Source organism: Anser brachyrhynchus (assembly GCF_964034855.1).
Source record: "Anser brachyrhynchus genome assembly, chromosome: 9".
NCBI classification, from domain to species: Eukaryota; Metazoa; Chordata; class Aves; order Anseriformes; family Anatidae; genus Anser; species Anser brachyrhynchus.
Window position 1 is genome coordinate 334,793 of NC_137703.1, and position 21,606 is coordinate 356,398.

Here is a 21,606-nt window from a genome sequence, read left to right on the forward strand (position 1 = left end):
AATCCATTTGTGGATCACTGCCAGAGTGTGAGTTTCTCCAGTGTTCACCTTGCTCTGAAGCTTTATCTTGACCATCCTCAGGTTCATAGGACAATAGTGAGATAAGACCTAAAAAGCTTCTAAGACTTGTATCCAAAACTTTTATCTTTGTTGCCATGAGTTCCAGACTATGGCTATAGTGAGAAGAGATGGGTAAAGGGAAAACACTAGCCTACATATAGTCCATTCTTGTATTCCACCTGAAAATATAGGCCAATTACATCAAAACAAACAAAATATAATGATTCGGAAATCTCAAGGAAGGAACTTATTTATTTACCACATACTCTATGTGAAGAAAAAAATCAACATATACAGATAGCACATGAAACACATTGCTGATTGATGTATCGGAAAGGAGATTGTTCATGCTGTAGACATGCTATGTAAAGCCACTAAGAATAAGCAATGTTGCATTCTAGAAAACTGACTTTGTTAAGTGGTAGTAACTGTTATTGATTAAAGCACTTTTGCCATGCAGGTTTCATCTGAAGCAGTGTTTCTCAAAGACACAGTATTTCTAAATAAAGAGAAAATAATGCATTTGGAAATGCATTATGAATGTGGGAACCCAATTATCACAGAAATTTACGGTGTTGCTATGGAAGCCAATAAATACATAGTTACTGCCAGATCTGTATGTTAAGGTTCTCTTGTCTATTTATGCTCTCAAATATAACTTAAGGGATTTCTGATATTTAGTGACAGTAAAACATTACTTAGTAATACTATTTAACCTTAGTCACAAAAGCTACAAAATACTGCATTTGAATACAAATGAAAAGTAGTTTTTAACATAACCTTTGACATCTTTCTAAGAAATAGAAAAGCTTCATTTACTACCTAGTCTTCCTTTATAAGCACACTATCCAAGTAGAGGAAAAAACTGTTGTATCACAACAGGAAGATGTGATTTAACAGAAGTTAAACCTCTTCTTAATTGGCTTACTAGCCAACAATTTTACTTTTGCAACTTTTCAGATCACCTTTACGTATAGAAATAATCAGTATGCTAACTTATGCTTGGGCCATTGGGTTTTCTACAGTAACTGCTACCTGTAGAAAGCATAAGCTTGCCTAGTAGAGCTTATACCTAGCTTTGTTCAAATGGAAGTATTAGCTTGATTATACTTTTTTTTTTTATATAAGGTTGCCTACCTAACCTTACATGAGTTTTCCTGAAGTGCAGGTCTCACCAAAAAGCCAGGAACTAAGTTTTCATGACATACACCACTGCTTCATGAAGATGTTTCCAAGACAATTAATAGGTGTTGGGCAGAAGAGAATGGTAGAAGTGGTTTAACAGCCAGCCTCTGAGTTGATTGAACCCTTTGGAGGACAAGGGCAGCAGTCCCACAGATTTGTTCTACACATACATGGGTCTAGATGGAAGAAGCATTCCTATAAAGTGTCAATCCCACCAGTATAGGTATTTTTATTTCAAAGCAGTAGCAAAAAACAAGAAAAAACATGCTTACTAAATGTAAAAATAAATGCCCAGTCCCATGTGATATTGAGACAGCTCTACTTAATATATAAAAGCTTTTAAAGTAGAGCTATACTAATTTAGAGATAAAGAAATTATTTGTATAACATGCTGAATTTCTACATATGTAAGTAAAGCAAAAGCAATTACCTATCTTATATCAGGCAGGTGCGTAAACTTAGCACCAGAGGACGTTCAGCCTATAATTACTGGCTCAAGATCCTGGCCCAGGAAAGCATTTCATCTGATCCAGATGTTTATTTTTCTTGAAATGTTTTTGTGAACACTGACTGCCTAGTAAGACTACAGTCATGAATTAATACTATTTCATGTTTCGTGCTATTCTCCTACAATGGTTTGTCTTCATTTCCCCCAAAGCTTGTTCCAATTGCTGAATTAGGTGGACAAGGGTAGAAGGGTCAGTTTGTAACACTTGTGCAGTTTGATCTTCATTCTGATTAAGATGTAGCTTCATAGTCACAGCAGGCTTAATTTGTTGTCTCAAACTTCTGCTTGCAAGCTGCATATAGCATAGATGAAATGGGAGTAGGGATACAAATAACAACGAAAAAGAAGACAGTTATCAACTTTTGTATCAACAATTCACAGCAGGTTTACAGGACCTGCTTGCAGGCCTGTGTAAAAATCTTATATTTTCATCCACATTAAAGATATACACTTATTTAATTATTCCGTTTTATCTTTAAGCAATACCGATCCACTTTAAGACCAAATATATTTAGTATATGCTAACGTTCTTAAAGCACCTGTTTTAAATATATGAAAATACTGCTGCCTCTACTACTTTGAAACGATATAAATTCATATCTTCATAGTTGCTTGTGTTGTTAAAAAAAATACAAAGTAAAATATACTGATTACCAATAAAATAATAAAAGTTACCTGCACATCTAGTCTCCATTCAAGACTACGATAACTGGGAAGCTTTGGTGCCAGCTCACTAAGAATGCTTCTGATCTCTTTTCTATTATCAAGGTAAAGCTGGAGCAATAATTTGTTCAATTCTTCTGAGAATCCCAGAACACGAATGGAATCTTGGAAATCTATCTCAGAAATCTGGAAATTAACAATTCAGGCCTTACTACAGAACTATGTAATAATCGTTATTTCTTTTTCAATAAATAAAACTGTAAGTAAACGCTATAAACATGGTAGAGTGCAGTTACTTTCCTGCAGGAGTGTGTGAGGCCAAGTCTTTAGCTAGGAAAATACGAATTATCCATGTAATTCACACGTTGATAAATTTGAAAACAGAATGCAATAGAAGGGTCTGAACTTTGTCATAATGAAGTACACTTCTACATAATCAAATTATCAACAGTATGTTAATGTAATGTTGATACTCAAGTTATAAATACTCTGAAATGATTTGCATATCTATACGTGTAAAAAAGCACCAGGCACGACTTCAAGGCTTTGCATTGTATTAATTCAGGATATCCCTCAGAAACTGATTCCCTGTGGTCAATGTCTGTGCTGAACTGGAGGAGCTCAGTTCATCACTGTGGAAGCAGCTATTTATTCAATAGAGAAAGTCATATGTTACAATGCATTCATCCAGTAAAAGTATTCTGTGATCAACTATATTCTACCATAATACCACTGCAATTTATCTGTCAGTCAAGTCACCTTAGGCAAAATTCTGCAGTATTTCATTCTCCTCCATACCTACTCTTCAGAGCAATGTCTGCTTGAGTTTAATTTGGAATTGTCTCTGCATCCCTGTTCCATGTTCAAATAGTGTACCGTATCAATAATAAGAAGGCTTTCCAATGGAGTTTTTACCCAGCTGTAATTCTTTTAATATCTGCTTACATCCACCTGAACTCCTGATGCCAGGAGCTCTCAAGCCTAATTTATCAGACAATAAAAGGAATACTTACTAGGGGGTTAGCATAGCACACAGAAAAAACATCTCCACTAAAGTTGTGTTATTTAGACAAACCTTAATTGTGAAGTGTAAACTTCTCTAATACAGATTAAATTACTGAATGTTCTTGCTATAAACAATCAAAATGCTGAGTTCTAGTGTCAAAGACACTGAATGCAAATCTCAAAGTCATCCATGAAGATGCAGCGTTTTAGTAAGAGAACAGCAAGAAACACCACTTCCATTAAAAAAATAAATAAAAATCTGTATCAGAATTTTGTACTGGGTTTTCCCCGTTCATCGGTATTTTGAAACAAGAATTGTTTAGTAGACACCATGTGAGTGTATTCCTGAATCTACCACACAAAGGTATCCTTACCATAAGCTTAGAGCTTTCAGTAAGAAGATACATTAGTCCTTCTACTCCGTGCTGTATGGTGTCAACACCAGTGTTAAGTTTTCCTGTAAAGAAAGCATAAATACCTTTTAATTCCTTACTGAGCCACCACAGTGACAACACACAAAACTGCAAATTTATCAGATAGCAGCAGCTTGCAGATTTCACCTCAGGAAAGAAGGGTGCTGCAGTGGCCCATGGTAAGGGCACCAGGCATTCGCTCCCGGCGCTTCAGTGCCCGAGCACAAATGCCGCCCACGTTTCGTCAGTTCTTTACTCTCCTGACAGCGCCAGGCCCGCCTAAGCCCGCGCACTCGCGACCTTTACACCCGGGGCCGGAGGAGCTCCGGCAGAGCCCCCCCGAGCCCCGCCGCAGCCCCCGGCTCCCCAGACCAGGGCCCGGCCCCCGCCGCCCCCCGGCTCTTACTGGCGGCCGTCTCGCAGGCCCTGGGCGCCGCGCCCCGCCGCAGCAGCTCCACTGCCAGGCGCCCCAGCTCGCCGACGGCTGAAACGAAAGAACACGGCTGCGATGCGGGCCCGAGGCAACCGGGCCCGGCCCGACCCCCGACCCCCAACCTCCGCCCCCGGGCCGGCGCCCCCCTGGTCGCGGCGCCGTGCGGAGAGACGGGGGCGCCGCCGGACCTGCGCCGCCCACCCGGGGCAGGCAGCCCAGGTGCCCTTTCTGCTCCTCCGACAGCACCAGCAACATCGCCGCGCTCGGCCGCCCAGGAAGGGGAGGGACCGCCCGGGGCCGGGGCCGGAAGGAGCCGCGCCCGCAGCCGCCGGGGAGGCCGTCGCGGGCCCCGGGGAGGCGTGGGGCTGGCGGGACGCGCTCCTCCGGTCCGAGACCGCGACCTGGGGACCAGCGGCCGGGGAGCTGCCGGAGGACGTCGCGGGCCGGGCGCTGCAGAGCCTCCCGCGGCAGCGGCCCGCGCCCCCGGGGGGTTGCTGCGGCACCGGGGCGGTTTTTGGTTCGCGAAAGCCTGCGACGAGCCGCGCTGTTACGCGCCCACGGCTCCCGTCCGGCGCCGTGCTGCCCGGTACCGGCGCGGAGCGCCCAGGCCTCCCTCCCTGCCCCAGGTGCCAACCACGGCGGGCGGAGAGCGCTGGCGGGCGGGGGCGGGCGGGCCGTCCGGAGGGGGTCCCCGAGCCGCCGCCTAACTGCGAAGGAGCGGGGCGGAACCACGCGGAAAAGCGCAGGAACCGATCGCTCCCCGCTACCCTGCCAGCCGCACGGACGCGGTTCCACCGCTTTGGTACGTCAGGAAGCAACGTCAGGCCGAACAGGGCGCGTGCAGTTGTCAGACGCCTCCAGCAGCTGGAGCGGGAAACGGCCTGCCGCGCCGCAGCGACCCGCCTGCTGGCGCGGGGCTTCCTCTGCGAAACGGCCGCTCTGCAGCGCCGCGCCCCCCGCCCTCAGCGCACAGCCGGGCCCGGCCCTCGCGCTGCGCCGCAGGAAGCCCGCCCCGAGGCGTCCCGCGGCGGTGTCTGAGTGACGGCCCGGGCGGCCAATGGGCTGCCGCGAGCCGACGCCCCTCGCTGCGCGGCGGGGAGGCGGGGCTTCCGCCGCGGCTGCTGGGCGGAGGTGAGCGCGCCATGGAGGCGGCCTAGGCGCGGCCGTGGGCTCTGCGCACCTGGGCCCGCAGGTGAGGGGGGCGGGGGGCGGCCGCCGGGCCCATCTCGGGCCCCTCCCGGCGCCCCGGCCGCTTGCGGAGCCGTCGGTCGGTTGCGCAGCGCTTATTGCCTCCGCCCCGGCTGCCCGCCGCGCCTCCTCGCTGCGGTTTCGAGCGGCGAGGCGGGGCCGCGCGCTCCGGCGGCGTCACGGCGGCACCGCCGCCCGCCCCGGCGCCTCTCCCTCCCGCGGGCACCCGCGGCGGGAGGCCGGGCGAGCGGGGGGAGGCCGCTGCGGCCCCGCGCGCTCGGGGCCCGGCTGCCGCCGAGGTGACGGTCGCGCTCGGAGGGCCGCGGGGGCGGCGCGGGGCGCGGCTGGCCGGGAGCCCGGCGGGTAGCGGGAGGGCGAAAGCGACCGGAGGGGAGCGGGAACGGTCTGCGCCTCGCCGGCCCTGCCCGGCGGAGTTCCGTTCTGCGCGGCGGCTCGGTTCTGTGGGCGGGTCTCAGAAACGCAGTGGGTGGAGGTCAGCGGCGATGGCACCGGAATACAAAAAGTTGAAGGCATCGAGGTGTTCGCGGTGCCCGCGAAAGCTGTTGTTAGTACTTGGGTAACTTTGTGCTGTGCTCCTGGAACTCTGGGGGGTGAACTTCATGGGCTGTGTTTTGGCATGGCAGCCCAGTCTGCCCAAGCGCTGAGTTTGTTGTGGGACGGAGTTCTTATCGTGTTCGTTTGATGCTTGTAATAGCTTTAGGCTTCCTAGTCCCGTTTGATACTGAAATATAACTTCAGTCTGTTAAATACAGATGTGAAAAATAAAATTTTTTCGTGAAAGAGGAGCAGCTGTTTTCTTGAGAGCTGAAGCATGAGCATAAGCACGTGGACAAAGAATTTCCTTTTGTTGTATTTTGCTGTGAAGCAAATTTTGAGTTGACTGAAAAATACACTTTGGAATAGTTGATGTTTATATGCATTTGATGAAGCTTGGTTTGAGGATAGTTGCTAAAAGCTCTGAGTATTCCTGTCTGCTCTGTGTCCCAAAACAAGCAATTTCTTGATGTTTTCTGTCATATGTTTACTACCAAGGCTTGTTTATGTTGGTGGATATGAAACCAGTATTTTGACAGGATGCAGGGACTGTATCTAGAAGAACCTTTTTCCCTCGGGTTATAAATTCTGATATGGGAAGGGGTGTACTGGTGTTTAAAAACTGGTGTTCTTAACGCAGTGAGATCTTGAGATGAGAAGCAATGTTATGCTCTCTACTTGGGTAAAAAGCTTAATCAGAAATTTGTTTTGTATTGTACAGACAACGGTAGTGCTGCTGCCTTATCTTCACGGGAAATGCCTTGTCTGAGGTATTCTAGGTTCATGTAGTTATTTAAGGTTGTCTTGCTGCCCTCAACACATTCCCCTCTTCAGTTCTGACCTGATGATCCTGTTCTGTCCCGTGACGGCGGTGTACAAGTGCTCTGCCGTAGTTTTGTGAGTTCTGGGATGCAACGTGGGAGAGAAAAAAAAAATTAGTCACAGACACCAAGAGTAGCCCAGAGAACCCTGTCAATAGTCTGGAAAAACGGATGTGAAGTGCTCAAGATTAATGCAGAAGTTTAACTGCATTTGTTTTGTTTACAACATAGCCTTTAATTATATACACCTGTATTTCTATGTGCTATAAGCTGCCTCGTTCAATTAAGAGTCTAGTCTATAAATAAACCATGGAATTTCAGGAATTGTAAGGCTTTATTGATTGCATTTGAAGTAACAGTTCTTGGATACGTTTGTGTGTAACTGGTGGAGGAGGTTGCATGCGCATGTTTTTTTGCATGAACAACGTTGGTATTTTCTAACAGCACTTAATATTATTCATTAATATTAAATATTAATATTAATTAATTAATATTAATATTAATTTAATATTAATATTAATATTATTTAATGCTTTTTGTACATTTTAAGGTATGTACTGAATATACTCTATTGATTATAATACTGTAATAGTTTGAAGTGTTAATTCTGTCATATTAAAAAAAATTGCATTTTTTGGATGGGTGCCCTTCAGTTTCAGTGACATTCTGGTTGTTAGGGATAACACGTAAGAGAAACTGGTAAATCTTAATTTAGAAATAAAATTTCACGAATTTTGTAACTTATGACAACTTCCTGTGACTGTAACTTCTGTTCTTCTAACTGGTTGAAAGTTTCCCAAACTATCACATGTTTAAATGACCAAGTGAGAATCACAAGAGTTGTTTTCAGAAATCCCCACTCCTTCCCTTCCAATAGTAATAATGAATTTTAATTCATTATTAAATCAAATTTATTATTGAAGTCAACAAAGCCATGATTTTCAGAATGAACTATCTTCAGTATGATGAAATTCACTTGAAACCGTTTATATAAAAAGCCTCACTTGGGAGGTTTTCAGCAATCACGTAAACAATTTGGGCAACCCAGTTTAATTATTTGTGAAATACTTTGAATTCTGCTAATAAAACTAGTTAGAGGAGATCCAGATATTCTGATAGTGCCAATATTAGGCACGTGCAATTTACTTTTATAACTTGCCTCTGAATTTCTGTTGTAACTGGTATAGCTGTATTGTATCCAGCGTACTTGCTGTCATTTTGTGTAAGGTTTTTACCACTCCGTTCGTGTTGTCATTCCAAGTAATTTCTTACTGTGATGCTAGAAGAAGTGCTAGAGAGACTTAGACGTCAGCGGACCAATGTAGCACTCAATTGTTGTTTGTTTTGCAATCTGAAGGAGGTCTGCTGGATCACATGGCTTTTGTTCTGTCTGTTGGAATCTTGAATGTTTATTTTATTTTATTTTTTTTACTTCATTACGTTTAAGTGTGAGCCTTTGCAAGGGGAATAATGTGTTCTGTACTTCTGTGTTCTAAACAGAAGAATCTCTTTTGGAGATTGCCTGCATGTGATCATGTTATAGTTAATTCTAAGAGGAATTGAAAATTCCTTGGTAGACAGCTGATCAGGGTCTGTTGTAAGACTGGTTGATCACTGAAGCAACACTACATAAAGAAATTGTCGGGTGTAACTTGCCAGTGGAGACCGTGGGTCCCAATCTTTGGTGTCAAGTTGTGAGTTTGCAGGGAAGGGCATTTAGAAGTGTGAGCTCAGGGCAAGTTCCTCCCTGCTACTTCTGATTATCAGTGACTACCGCGTTCTCATGGGGCTATTTCTGATGTCAGATTTTTGGGGAATTAATGATGATCAGGCCGTACACACCTGTCTTTCTGTATCCCAGGTTAATGAGTGGAAGTCTGTTGTGGGAAGGTAATTCCCCATTATTTGTCCCTATGCTGAAGAGTTTTTTTGTTGTTGTAAAGACCATCCTCTTCAAAGACTGAAAAAGTATTTAAGTGCTAAAATGTTGCTTCCATCTGTTAGTAGCTTTGTTTGGAATAGATTTTCAGTGTGAGAGAGTTCTGTCATTCTTTTTGAAGATCCTATCCAGCAGACGATGTGTCAGTTGTTCAGTTGGATCATAATGCGGAATCCCATTGAGATATTACTCTAAGTTTGTGTGCTTGTAGTTGTCCGTCTGAAGAAGTCGGACTCGTGCAGTTAGATTGTAAGAGGATGAGACACAGAAATGAACAGTAGCTGTCTCTTAAGTTCTGTAGCTGGAAGTGTTGCTGCTACGTGGTCTAGGTTATAGCATAGTTAAAATATGTTCTTTTATAATCCAAATTTAGCAAACATCTCTCAAGTCAGTTGCTCATAAAGCTTTAAAAATGCTTATGCAGGTGAGGTTTTATTTTTGCGAGTCATTGATGCAGAACATGTTATGCTGGCACTTTGGTGAAATTGTGCATCGATGATGAGTTCAGTTCTAACAAAATAAAGTTGATACTTGCAAATGTTGCAGATTTGTTCCATGTTACTCACGTTTCTGTTTTTGAGAGGTTAATGGGATAATTTCAGTTACTTCAGTAAGGGTGCATGTTTTATTGCTCATACAAGGAAGGCTTTCAGGCCCTTAACTTGTATTTTTAATATTTTTTTGGAAAAAATCTATTTGTATGGAAAAAGAAAAATATCAAAATGTTGCTTTGCTTCTTATTGCTTTTCCTTGCTTTTTTCTTTTGATTAACGATAAATCAGATGTTTTAAAGAAAGGTTTCTGTTAGCAAACACACCCCTCAGTTTCCAAAGAGGCAAGTTGTTGCTTTTTGCTTCTGTTTTTTTTTTTTATCAACAAAGCAGAAATAACTTTCTTATAATGTCACTAGCTTGTGAAAAGCATGCAAGAATGCTTTAGATAATGTTTGTCTTCCTTTTTTTAAAATGTTTCAAAAACACACACTTTACAGGAGGCTGAATCAAACTGAACTCTGCTGCTGTCCAGATCATAAATCACATTTAAGCTTTCATGCATTTTGCTGAAGTTAATAGAATTAGTTGCTGTTTGTTACCTGATGGTATTACACTGGTTTTGCAAGTGTTTATTTAGAATAAATGTTTTTAGTAGAATCACTTCAGGCACATGAGAAACTTTGCTGACTTGGGTTTATGTTAGAAGAAGTAAAGATTAAAATGAAGAATGTCTAAGGATGATTAACAACTTGTGAATGTTCATTCCTGTATACTGCTTCCATTGCCATAAGCTGCCTAACGCTTTTTGAAGTGTTACTATAACTTTTGTGTTCTATTCATGTATACCCATAGAGGTTATGTGCTCTTAGCAAAAGGGATTTCTCTCTCTAAAACAATCATCTAAATTAAAGCTTGTCTCTCAAAAGTAAACGTAGAATAACTTTTTGCATAGTTTAGAAGAGGTTGAAGTTGTAGTCGAAACCAGTAAAATGACAGAGGAAAATATTTTCTATATGTCTTAACTCTTTTTGTTGTTGTTGCAGGTATTAAAATATGCTGTTGTCAATAGGAATGCTGATGTTGTCTGCCACTCAGATATACACTATTTTGACTGTTCAGTTATTTGCTTTCCTGAATCTTTTACCAGTGGAGGCAGATATTTTAGCAGTAAGTATAAGAAAGTTTTTCTACACAGATGAAATCTCTATAGAACTGGATCTTCTTTTAAACTATTCTATTAAGGAATTAGTACCGTAAAATTGATAGCAGATTGTTTAGAATAGAGTAATTGCTGTAATGCTTTAGTTTAATACAAAAATAGACTACATTTTCAAATGATTTAACAGATGTTGTGTGCTCTGATAACATGAGAGTGAAAGCACTTAAATGACTTTAAGGGAATTCCACTCTGAACAGGTATTCTCTGGCATGTTATAAATCTCTTAAATGAATTCCATGCATATTTGATTTAGATGGCATCCACACCAAAACTTAAATTGCTGTTATGTAGGGTAACCATATACAAATAAAGTAAAAAAAAAAAATATTCTTCCCATGGTTAGTATTATTTATGGCTGTGCTGGAGGTGTTGACAGTAAAGTTTTTGTGTATGCAGCACCTAGAGACATGTATTTTAAAGTAACTGTTAATTTCTGTGACAATTAAGAATAATATTTTTCACGTTAGTAGAGTTTTAAACAATCTTTGTGATGTAAGGCTGATAACTTAAGGCAGTATAGTGACCATGGTGGTAAAAGTGGTAAAAAATCGGTAATGTTCATTGCCAATGTAAAATATCTTGTATAACTTCCTCCAAAAAAGTACATGTATTTGTAGGATTGTGCTCAAGCCACTGAAGTAATTATATAATGAACAGGTAAATATTGCTGAGTCAATAAAGAATTAATAAAACTTAACAACTGATATACATTCAACTCATTACATAATTAACTTCTGCAGGAAATTAACTTTTTTTAAAACTTCTAATGAATGCATATTTTAGCATACATACAGTTTCAAATTTTTATTGTATGGATTCTCCATTGAGTAGCCAACTCATGTTGCTACAAAAGGTGTCACGAGGAAGCGGGAGAAAGCTTCCCCAGATTTAAGGTCTTTACAGCATTCCTCTATTTGGAAATGAAAGCACACTGTTAGTATAAAACAAAACTGTAGATCTAGTTTTCTGTTACTAACCTAAATAGATAGCAGGGAATTGAGAGGGGATAACAACATATGGAGTCTATTATTTGCCTACAATAAGCTACTTGATAAAAGCTGTTTGTCCTTCTCTGTACACAGATGTCAGTTCAAAGTGAAAAAAAAAACACAAAAAAACAAACAACAAAAAAAAACAAGAAACCAGACATTCAGTTTTTTACTTTATTTTATTCTGTTCTGCAAATACGGTGTTATTTCTACTGTAGACAGTAGAAAGAGATTTATCATACAGGGTTTTTATTTACTAAATAACTTCTTGTTTTGACAACTACGTAAGAATGGTGTTGTCATGTGAGTGGAAGACCAGTGGAAGAAGTAATTCTGTGACTTCATTGACATGGTTTCACAAGGTCCTATGTCTGATAAATGTTTTCAATTAAAAAAAAATGATACTGTTTATTTGTATTTATACTTGTATATTTCCCTCTTGTTGCAAACCTGAATTTTCTTCAAAATTTATTTCTCTTAGTATAACTTTGAAAATGGAACCCAGACCTTTGATGATCTACCTGCCAGGTTTGGCTACAGACTACCAACAGAAGGCCTGAAGGTATTTTATAAAACTAAAACACACAATCCCACAGGCTGTTCTTTGTGCCTACTGTACTTAATAGGTTTCAAATGTAGTAAGATGTGTTGATGAATGAAGTTCGAAGAAGGGAAATCAAGGTGAAATGGGAAAGGACTATTTAGGAATAATATTGAACAAATGTAGCATTATAGACAACAATGAAAAAGCATGTTCTACTTTTTCTGGATGGCTAAGGTAGTAGCCATTCATATCTTCTGGTGGCAGTAGTAAATGACTGGTGTAAAGACAAATTCACTTTTATCTGAGTTATATAAAACAGAGGAGATAGCAAATAATTTATTTAAAAAAAAGTGTATGGTGATGCTGTAAGCTGGTGTCATAGTTCAGCTGGTAAAAAGCTGGTTCAGCTAGAAAAGTGTTTACTAGCTAGATGAATATCAGTTCAGTTACAGTCTGCACGTCTTCTGAGGTAAGTTTGTTGCTGAGATTTTATAGCTCAAGTATTTTGTCAAATACTGGTGTACTATGTTGAATTCAAGAAAAAAAACATACACTGCATTTTTCTCCATGCCTTATGTAAATGAAAATGATGTGGTTGTGCAAGGGTGGATCACTTTTTAACTTGGTGGCGTTCTTCTAGTACCAAAGAGGAATAAACTGGTGTAAGAATTCCTCAGCAAACGAAACTTCAAAAAGACTTCGCTTTCATGCCCAGTGGGTTTTATTCTGGGGGGAAGTGAAGGTAGCACTAGTATAGTTCTTAACTGGCTAAATTGAGAAACAGAGGGTGATGAAGTGATTTGCCCAAGAAGTGAGCTAATTTAATACATCAAAAATAGATAAAAAGTAGCTTTTTATCTATTAGGTAGGTGCAGTCACTTGTGTAGAAATAAAAATGCGTTCAAGTGCTAAATAAATACAGAAACTTTTGTCTGCATCAAGATTTTAATTATTTTTAAAAGTGTCATGATAATGATTGAAATAGGATGAAAATTTTATACTTGTTCAGCGCTTATGATTAGGATTTATTTGTTAATGTACAACCTGTAAAACACAGGATGTCAGATTCTGTAATTACTGATGCTAAAGCTTAAAAGTAGGTGCTTTCTTTGGGTTCTGTTCTTAAAGTAGTCAGTCACTTACGCCTGTGTTCCACTGGTATGTGAGGAATTCAGGTAGCTGTTGCTTGACATTAGTAGCTTATTTCCCTTTCACTGTGTCCTTAGAAGAACATCTCCCTATTTAAAGATGTTTGAGAATATATGCTATATTTTATCTTCTAGATTAAGAAAAGTCTAGTCATGTCTAGCCTTTGGCTTCTATGTATGTGTTTACTTAACTGCAATGTGATGTTTTGTGATTTGTATGTAACTTCTCTGTAGAATACAGTTGGTTCCAGACATACCTGACACTCGTGTTAAAATTGTGTAAATGCTTTGCATGAAACTATATAGAATCACAGAATCGTCTAGGTTGGAAGAGACCTCCAAGATCACCTAGTCCAACCTCTGACCTAACACTAACAAGTCCTTCACTAAACCATATCACTAAGCTCAACATCTAAATGTCTTTTAAAGACCTCCAGGGATGGTGACTCAACCACTTCCCTTGGGCAGCCCATTCCAATGCCTAACAACCCGTTCAGTAAAGAAGTTTTTCCTAATATCCAACCTAAACCTCAGTAGTGTTTGTTACATGATTTAGGAGTAGCTTGGGAACCTAATTTTAGCTATCAGCAAAACAGTGCAGAAATTTCAATGGATATTGCTTTTAATTGTTACAGACTGGTGACAGGAACAACATCACATAAAACTGGCAAAGAACGGATTGCTGGTGCAGCTTCTCTGTCAAAAGGGATATATTAGTGTTATAAAAATCTATTCCTCAAAAGAAAAGTACTCTTCTCTTTTTTGGGTAAACTTTATGAATAATGTATATCTATGTGCAAAATAAAAGTTGTGGGTATATATATAAAATCTATCCTGGAAAACTGAGAGTTTAAAGCTCTCAAGGATATATCTAACCTTAGATGAGGGTAATATTGTGGAAGAGTTTGATGAATTAGGTTTCTAACAGTAATTTCTCGAGTCCATAGTAGTGCAGTGTCTCATGATTTTTATTTGCATAAAACAAATTACGTGCTTTTATTGTTATTTTCTGGCATTTCACTTCTATTTATCTGAAGGTTATTTGTTCTAGTTTTAAAACATTTAAATATGAATCTATTAGGAATATGAACTGCAAAGGTTTCACATGGGTGATGCGTTTAGGCGTTTTGTGGAAAGGTCTCTTAGTGCTAGCCTTAGGCTTTTCAACAAACAGCAGAAGAAGAGACTTGAAACTCAAGGGTTACCATGCAGAGTAACCATTTCTGTAAACCTTGCAGGCACATGAGTAAGCAAAGTTCTTTAAAGTCTTAATATCTTACTTCATAAAGCATCAAAATTGAGTTTTACAATAGCATTGTGAGTTTAATCCTGATCGTCAATGAAATTCCATCCACTGATGCATTAATTGCTGCCTTTGAGCTGTAAGCCGGTAATGCTCCAGAAGGTATTTGTCTTGTGAATACAGTCTGAGTTCTGTAGAGGTGTTAATGTCAGAGCTTTTAAATCACTCAGATTTTTCAGACTCAGCTATTTAACCTCTGCTAGTCATAAGATCTAATACAGATCTTTGCCATTAGAATAGCATATTTTAAGAGCTGTAGTACACTCCAGAATACTTTGTCTATAGATCTTACTGTAGGTCTTAATTTTTTCAGTGAAAATATTACATCAACTAGGACAGTAATACAAGACAGTAACACAAGTGCTTTAGCTCTGGCTCATGCGTTACCTTTTCTAGATTCCACGGGGGGGGGGGGGGGGGGGGATGAAAACCTTTTCTGGTGAAATGAATTAATTGTAAGTTTTTGTTGCTTTATTTTTTTTAAGTAAGGTATTACGGAATGAGAGCATAAAAAACAACAGTAGATCATGTGGATTATGTATTTGTTCTTTCAATCTTACTGTGTCCAGGTTAAAAAATAGTGTGTAGCACTTGTTGGTTTCAACTCTAGTATTCTATGGAAGGACAAGTTAACAAATAAAAATCTGGAAGGATTTTTGTTACTTCTGTAATTTTGCCATTTGTTTTGAGGTAAGAGTAACAGAATGTGCTTTCTTTGGTACATTAAGGTTGTACCTGTTGGATTTGAATGTCTTGTACGAGTACTGAAAGATTAAGGATTCTCATCAACTTCTGTTTTGCAATTTCTCTTAATTAACACCAAGGTCACCACCACTTTTCCTTAATGTGGCTGATGGTCGTGGCTCCTTTCTAACTGATCCAGGTGACACTGAATGGGATAAGATAAAGAACATCTTAAACTGACCTAATGATGTAATGTTTGTGTTGTGTGATGATGTATTATTAATAAAAATAAATAAAGTTGTCAAACCATTTTACCTGGTATGCGTTAGTCTTGACGGTGTGTGGCTTTCTGAAAGAAAAACCTTTTAATACTTAAGAATGTTGATGTTTTAAATAATTCCAAGCAGACAGACAGACTTTGGACTTCAAATGTTCTCCCCCCTACCTTTTAATAAAAAGTTCAACCTTATATATCTATATAAACAAAGCAACAAAAGAGAATTTTAAAGTTCAGAGTCTGAGTCTGACAAATAAAAGCTAATAATTCAAATAAACTTTTGCAAGACTTTCTAAACTGAGTATAATTTTGAAACTGCGTGACTGAGATAAAGTGCAAAATCAGTGCAACACTTACTAAATCTATAGTAAAGAAAAACTTACTGATTCTTCTGAGTGATAGGTATTTGTATTCTCTATGAACTTAGAGCAGCCATTTTTAAAACTAATAGCTTAAGCAACTTAATAGTAGCTAGCAAAACTGGTGAACAGAACAACTTGAACAGGTAACTGATTGTTCTGTTGCCTGTTGCCGGTAACCTGCCAAGTTATTTTTCAAGGAAATATAGTCTGTTTAGACAAGTGGTTACATTAGTGCTCTTGCCTAATTCTGTTCCTAACGCTAAAATATTGGACTTCGGGTCTTACCAGTCATTTATAAGTTTGTCTTTGCTGCATCAACTGAATGCATAAAATTGGAAAATGATGCACACATGAGCAGAGCAGCTACTGTGTTAGGCTCCTATTTTTGGAAGGCTCTTCTTCTGATGATTTAGAGATTTGACCAAAAAAGTAAGAGTATTCTAGAAAAAGAAGCAGCAAAGTTCTGGTCTCTCTAGAGCTAAAATAAATAGTGTTGTTTGGTATGCATTTTTTTTGTCATTTATCTTGCATAAATTTTTATGTCAGCAGTGTTTTGAGTGTTTACAGTTGTAGGGTAGAAAGTTCTAATGAGTAGTTAATGTTGAAATCACGTCATGGAGAGTGACTAGTATCAGTACTTCCAGTGTTTAGATGAGTACGTTTATTCTGAGAGAAGCTGTAGAATTTTTGTTAGCAAATATTAAAGCAGTAGGTTAGGAGACATTTTGCTCCAAATGTTTTCAGTATTGAAATGTTAACTATCACTTACAACAATCCAAACATTGCTTTTATATTGGTATTTGCAGAATTTCCTACTTCTGTGAATCTTTCAACTGTAGCAAATTTCATGATCTGTAGGCCTTGCATACCATAGTAAACCAGCTATTTTGTTTACTAATTCAGTGTTAATGGTTGATTTCACACATGAAATTTTCTTGTTTTGCCTTTTAATTGACAGCTGTTGAGTTTATGTTGGTGCTTCTCAGGCTGTTATATTTCAGTTTGCTTGATTGCTTTGGGTGTGTCTTATGACAGCAGTTCCACAGAAGTAATATAAGAGTAGTTCCTTTTTATACTGGATTGTAGTGCATAGTCTGAGTTAACAACTTCAGATGATATAACTGGGAAAAAATATATTTTCTTCTTAGCTTTCTAATTCTTTGCAGATACAAAAATTCTCATAAAAATAAGTAGGGATGTTGCAGAAATTTTGTTATGATAGGACTGATTTGATAGTAAGAATTTATTTAGCTGTTGTATGAAAGTGTATGTTTTTCTTTCCTTATGCTTGTCCGTCAGCTGTTTTGTTAAGCTAAAGAAATGAAGCTGACGATATCCTCTTACTGTTTTTCAGGGATTCCTAATAAATTCAAAACCAGAGAATGCTTGTGAGCCTATAGCCCCCCCTCCGCTGAAAGACAACTCAACCAGTGTTTTTATTGTGTTAATTCGAAGGCTTGAGTGCAACTTTGATACCAAGGTAAGGTGTTTTTTTTCTCTTGTTCCTTGTTTCAAGGTCTTTAAGAGTTTACTTTTGCTTAGAAATCCCTCTCTCACAGCAGGGTAGATACTGATGTGAAGGGAGGGGAGAATTTTATAGTGTCACAGTTGGTTGATGGGGAGAGGAGACAGTGCGCCGCCTGGCAGAAACAGGCAGACATAAACAAGTGGCAGGATGAGAATGATATTATTCAGTACAACACCTAGATGTTATATTGTAAAGTATTGTATAAACTTTGATCTGTAGCTGAAGTGGAGTGTTTGCTGTTATTTTAAAAATACAAAATTAGAATAATTTGCATTTGGCTATAATACATGGTTTTCTTATAAATGAACCTGATGTATGGGGCGACAAAGTATGCCGTAAGAAAAATGGAGCTTTTCAATTTGTTGTTGACTTTCATGAAATAAAAGGAGATTCAACAATACTTCCTGTTATGTAATATGTTTAATTATGTAGTATTATGCTTAATATGTAAGTTCTACCCAGATGGTGGGTTCCAGCCGTAGAGGTTGCCTCGTTGTTCATGTAATCTAGCTTTACATCAAGCTCTGGGAGGTCACGTATTCTGTACTGTGAATCTTGTCACCACCTGTGTATATGGTTTAGCGGGAAAAGGGATGGCAAATGCCTGCTTGCCTTCTGCACATCTTCTTTGCCTGTCTAATAGATGCCTCTAAATCTATGGGACAATGTTAATTCTGAAGGTGTTGTTAATGTAACAGGTCAGGAATTTTGTAGTGGAGTATGTAATTGCTTGTTCATTAAAAACAACTTGATGTCTTGAAGTCAGCATTTTGACTGAGCCTTCAGCTTTTTCACCCTGTTGTTGCTAAACACACATCTTTATTGCTGGTCACGGTATTTTGAGAGATTCTGAGTAGCTTTGGAAAGCCTCTCGACTAGAGGCAAGCGTCAAGCAGGAGGGAAGACATGAGGAATTATTTTTCCATATAGCTAATTACATGCTAAATTTGAACTCTGCTTTTTTTAATTTACGCATCTTGATTTCAGAGAATCATAGAACAACCCAGTTTGGAAGGGATCTTGAAAGATCCTCTGGTACGACTCTTTAATGGAAAAGAGGGTCTAGATGAGATCATTTAGCACCTTGTCCTTAAAAACTACAAATACAAGTGCATAGCTGTTTCTTGATTTTATTGTGTATGATGCATCTTTACTAGTCCAGAAACAATCTTTTTTACTTCAGTTTCTTTCTTCACATCTATTTCTTACAGGAAAAATTGTGTAGCAATAGGAAGAGTATAGGCTGGAAGTAAGTTGAAGCAGTTTTATAGCCATTTGGAATGTGTCTTCTCGCTTGTTATAACTGACCTAGCTCCTGTTTATGTTGGTGACCTGTGTGCGAAGGGACTTGTCAATAGGGGGTGGTGCTTTGCTTTGAACTGCATAATTACAAAACTGCTTTCTCAAGCCTGCATTTAGGGTCTGGTCATCAGTGACTGAGAAACACATTGTTGACCTCTTGTAGGGATCTTAGCATATTTTCTATCTAAATATAAAACATGCAGCAAAATAAGTATCATGTAAAATTATGCTACATGTTTTATTAGAATGGTCTGGGGTTATATGTAATTTAAGTAAACAGTACCTCAATATATTAAAAACTCAGCCTCTTTAGGCATAAAGGCCAGTAAATACATTATTAAACATTACATCATAATGTTGGTCAGACTCCCAGGCATGCATTTATGTTTACATCTAAAACTGTGGGGGTTTTTTAAATATTTAGATTCCTCAAGATGCTTGCATTTTCCGGTAACGTTATTTTGCTGTTTGGAATTTAATTGTTAGGCGCGTTTTGGGAGAGAATCTGAACTGATGGCACTCTGAAGTATATAATTATTGAATAGATTTGATTTCCATTTTCTTGCAGTGGAATGTTACTATGCAGTAAGAGATCATTTCCAGAAGCTATACCATCCTGTTTAGACGTATCTTAAAAATGAGTTAATGCTTCAGTTTTACTACACAATGTTTTTTAGTTTGGGGCCCAGGGTGGCTAGAATACAGTTGCAACTCGTCAATATAATTGCACAGGCAATAGTTCCTTTTTCTTCAAAGCAGGCTGGTGTCTTTAAGTCCATGCTCCACGGTAGCTCATGCAGAAGGTGCCCGGCTGTGGTTGTGGTTTCCAAGCAATGTGCCTTGGACAGTAAGCCTGTTACATGATTGTAATTTGAACTCAGTTTCGAGTGCTGTATATAAGAAATCTTTAACTGTTAAAGAAAAAACAAACGGTTTGAAAACACTGAAGTGTAGTGTACTTGTTTCTTATGGTAGTGCATAGATAGATTGCCTAGGGTGCCTAGATAATAACAAGAATAAAGGAGAAATAAAATATTTGTTTCTGTTTAAAATGAGGACAAAATAAGCACGATTATGAAACATTGAAACAATTTTAATGAACTAAAAGTACAAAATGTAAGACTTAACCAATTTGGACAATGCAAATTAAGTTCATTTTATAGTCACGTGGAAATATTTACAATCACTCTCTGCTTGTTAGTGACAGTTTAAGACCAGAGGCAGACTTTTAATTTCATGCCTTTTGTACTTTATGAAGAACTACACTAGTGGTTTGTGCATTATTATATCTAACTGAAGCTATATGACTTCATTAAAGAAGTACATTTTAAAAAACGTCTTGCTTGTTTGTTCTTGGCAGTTTCTGAAATTTGTTAACTTGAAATGGGTCTTTTAAGTTATTAAGATAATTCAAGTACTAACATTAAAAAGCACTTTTGGTTCTTATGATCTAATTATCTGGTATTTTGGAACTGTGGAATAGAATTTGTGTGAGTTGGTAATCCAGTCAGTAGTTTATAAGTGTATGTAAAGTAATCATCAAAATATACATTCAAAATGTATTAGATAAACAGTAATCTGATAATGTTATTTTCAAGTCTTAACTGATAGGATTGTATCAAAAATTACATTAAAAATAAGTATTAACAGTGAAAGAAACAATTGTCTGTTTATTTTAACTTGTATTTCACAATAACTTGAGAGACAGAAGACTTAATGTTATGATACCCTTTTACTTTGTTTTCACACATTCAACTTAATAGTTCTGGACCTCTCCTACCACTACCTTCCAAACTTTTATCTTAATTGAGAAATGATTATAGATATGTTTCTGTGAAATACAAGAATGACAGAGGTTTCTTACCGCAATTCCTTATTTAGAGCAATCTTCTGAATCAATGAAATCTTGATTGTTTCTCTTTTCTGTTCTGATTTTTTCCCCCTCTTATGTTTTTCAGTCTTGTGCTTGGTCTTGTAATTAATACTGTCATCAGGCCAAAAATGATAGAATAAGGTCCCATCCTTTAGTAGTGGCTATTCCAAATAATGTAAGGATCGCTGTATGAATAGGTATAAAAAGAAATAGGTTTTCACATAAGTAAGAAAACAGTTAATCTTACACCCCTTCCTGTTTACATCTTAATTACTGTTACAAGGTTTGATAGTTTTGTGCATACTGTTACTTGTTAATCTTCTTTCCCCTGTTGGAGTTGTTATTGGCTGTTTGTTTTTCATACTACAGATGGAAGTTGTAATAACACAGTTCTGTAGATATGAAGATTGAGGTAGCCAAGGATAAGCTGTAATAACCAAGAAGTTTTAAAGTTCAGATTACTTAATGAATTTCTGTATTCCTTTCTTCAGTTTCAGTATTTTGTGAGTTGTGATGTATGTTATCAGTGATGATTCTACTGACGATTCTGTCACAGTCTTGGACATATAGATATTCAGTGTCTGTTTTAATGCTTTCCATCTCTTCAAATTCTTACTCCTTTTTTTTTCTCCTGTTTTTGCTGTTGTGCGGCATACATCAAGGCTTCATACTTCAAGCTTGACTTAGAGAAGATCTTTTTTTCTCTTTAGAATAGTCAGTGGATGTTTTCTACGTCTACAATCTTGTGTTCCTCACTATGATTTGTGCCTTGAGAAGGGAAATTCAGTATATACATTTTTTCTACCTTAGGGGATAAAGGTCTTGAAAAAGAGCACCAGAATTTTCCCTGGGGTTTTTTAGATCTGATAACAATTGTCTGATCTTTTTTTCAGTTGTACTTAATAATTGTCCGTTTGCCCATTACATAAATATGTATTTGAATTTGTTTCCTTAAATAATTATCTGCAACTAATAAATAAAGTACTTACAAATAATAGTTATAACTGTCCAATGCTATCTCAGTTCAGAGCAAGTTTTTTCCAGCTATAACCAAGCTTATGCAGTTTTAAACAGGAGTTGAATATGGGATGAAAGCCCATCAAGGTTCTTTAG

At 38.8% G+C, this 21,606-nt stretch overlaps 2 protein-coding genes across 7 annotated transcripts in view; one reads left to right on the top strand and one right to left on the bottom strand.

The window, feature by feature from the left end:
- Positions 1 to 284: 284 nt before the first annotated feature.
- COMMD2 (COMM domain containing 2) lies at positions 285 to 4,596 on the bottom strand. 2 transcript variants are annotated; one of them, XM_080604655.1, is made up of 5 exons: positions 4,456 to 4,596; positions 4,241 to 4,318; positions 3,796 to 3,878; positions 2,429 to 2,602; positions 285 to 2,045 (listed from the first exon to the last, which is right to left on the bottom strand). In XM_080604655.1, exons 1-5 carry the CDS (start codon positions 4,520 to 4,522, stop codon positions 1,848 to 1,850), a joined length of 600 nt encoding a protein of 199 aa, XP_080460781.1. In that variant the 5' UTR covers positions 4,523 to 4,596; the 3' UTR covers positions 285 to 1,847. The 2 variants fall into 2 exon arrangements, with proteins under 2 accessions (XP_080460781.1, XP_080460780.1); XM_080604654.1 differs by having other exon boundaries at positions 4,390 to 4,530.
- A 159-nt stretch (positions 4,597 to 4,755) lies between these two features.
- RNF13 (ring finger protein 13) overlaps positions 4,756 to 21,606 on the top strand; it is a 33,854-nt gene continuing 17,003 nt past the window's right edge. Inside the window, exons 1-4 of one of the 5 annotated variants that reach the window (XM_080604651.1) lie at positions 4,756 to 4,893; positions 10,308 to 10,431; positions 11,954 to 12,034; positions 17,145 to 17,270. In XM_080604651.1, the coding sequence (XP_080460777.1) occupies positions 10,318 to 10,431; positions 11,954 to 12,034; positions 17,145 to 17,270 (321 nt within the window). In that variant the 5' untranslated portion in view covers positions 4,756 to 4,893; positions 10,308 to 10,317. Of the gene's footprint in view, positions 4,894 to 4,932; positions 5,070 to 5,097; positions 5,460 to 5,680; positions 5,755 to 10,307; positions 10,432 to 11,953; positions 12,035 to 17,144; positions 17,271 to 21,606 lie in introns of those variants that run through there. The other 4 variants (XM_080604648.1, XM_080604649.1, XM_080604647.1 and 1 more) reach the window with 4 other exon arrangements.

Coding starts and splice junctions, on each gene's coding strand:
- COMMD2 (XM_080604654.1), bottom strand. CDS start 4,522: ATGTTGCTGGTGCTGTCGGAGGAGCAGAAAGGGCACCTGGGCTGCCTG. Junction 2,603..3,795: donor CTGAAAGCTCTAAGCTTATG/GTAAGGATACCT, acceptor GTTAATTTCCAG/ATTTCTGAGATAGATTTCCA. Junction 2,046..2,428: donor AATGGAGACTAGATGTGCAG/GTAACTTTTATT, acceptor TGCTATATGCAG/CTTGCAAGCAGAAGTTTGAG.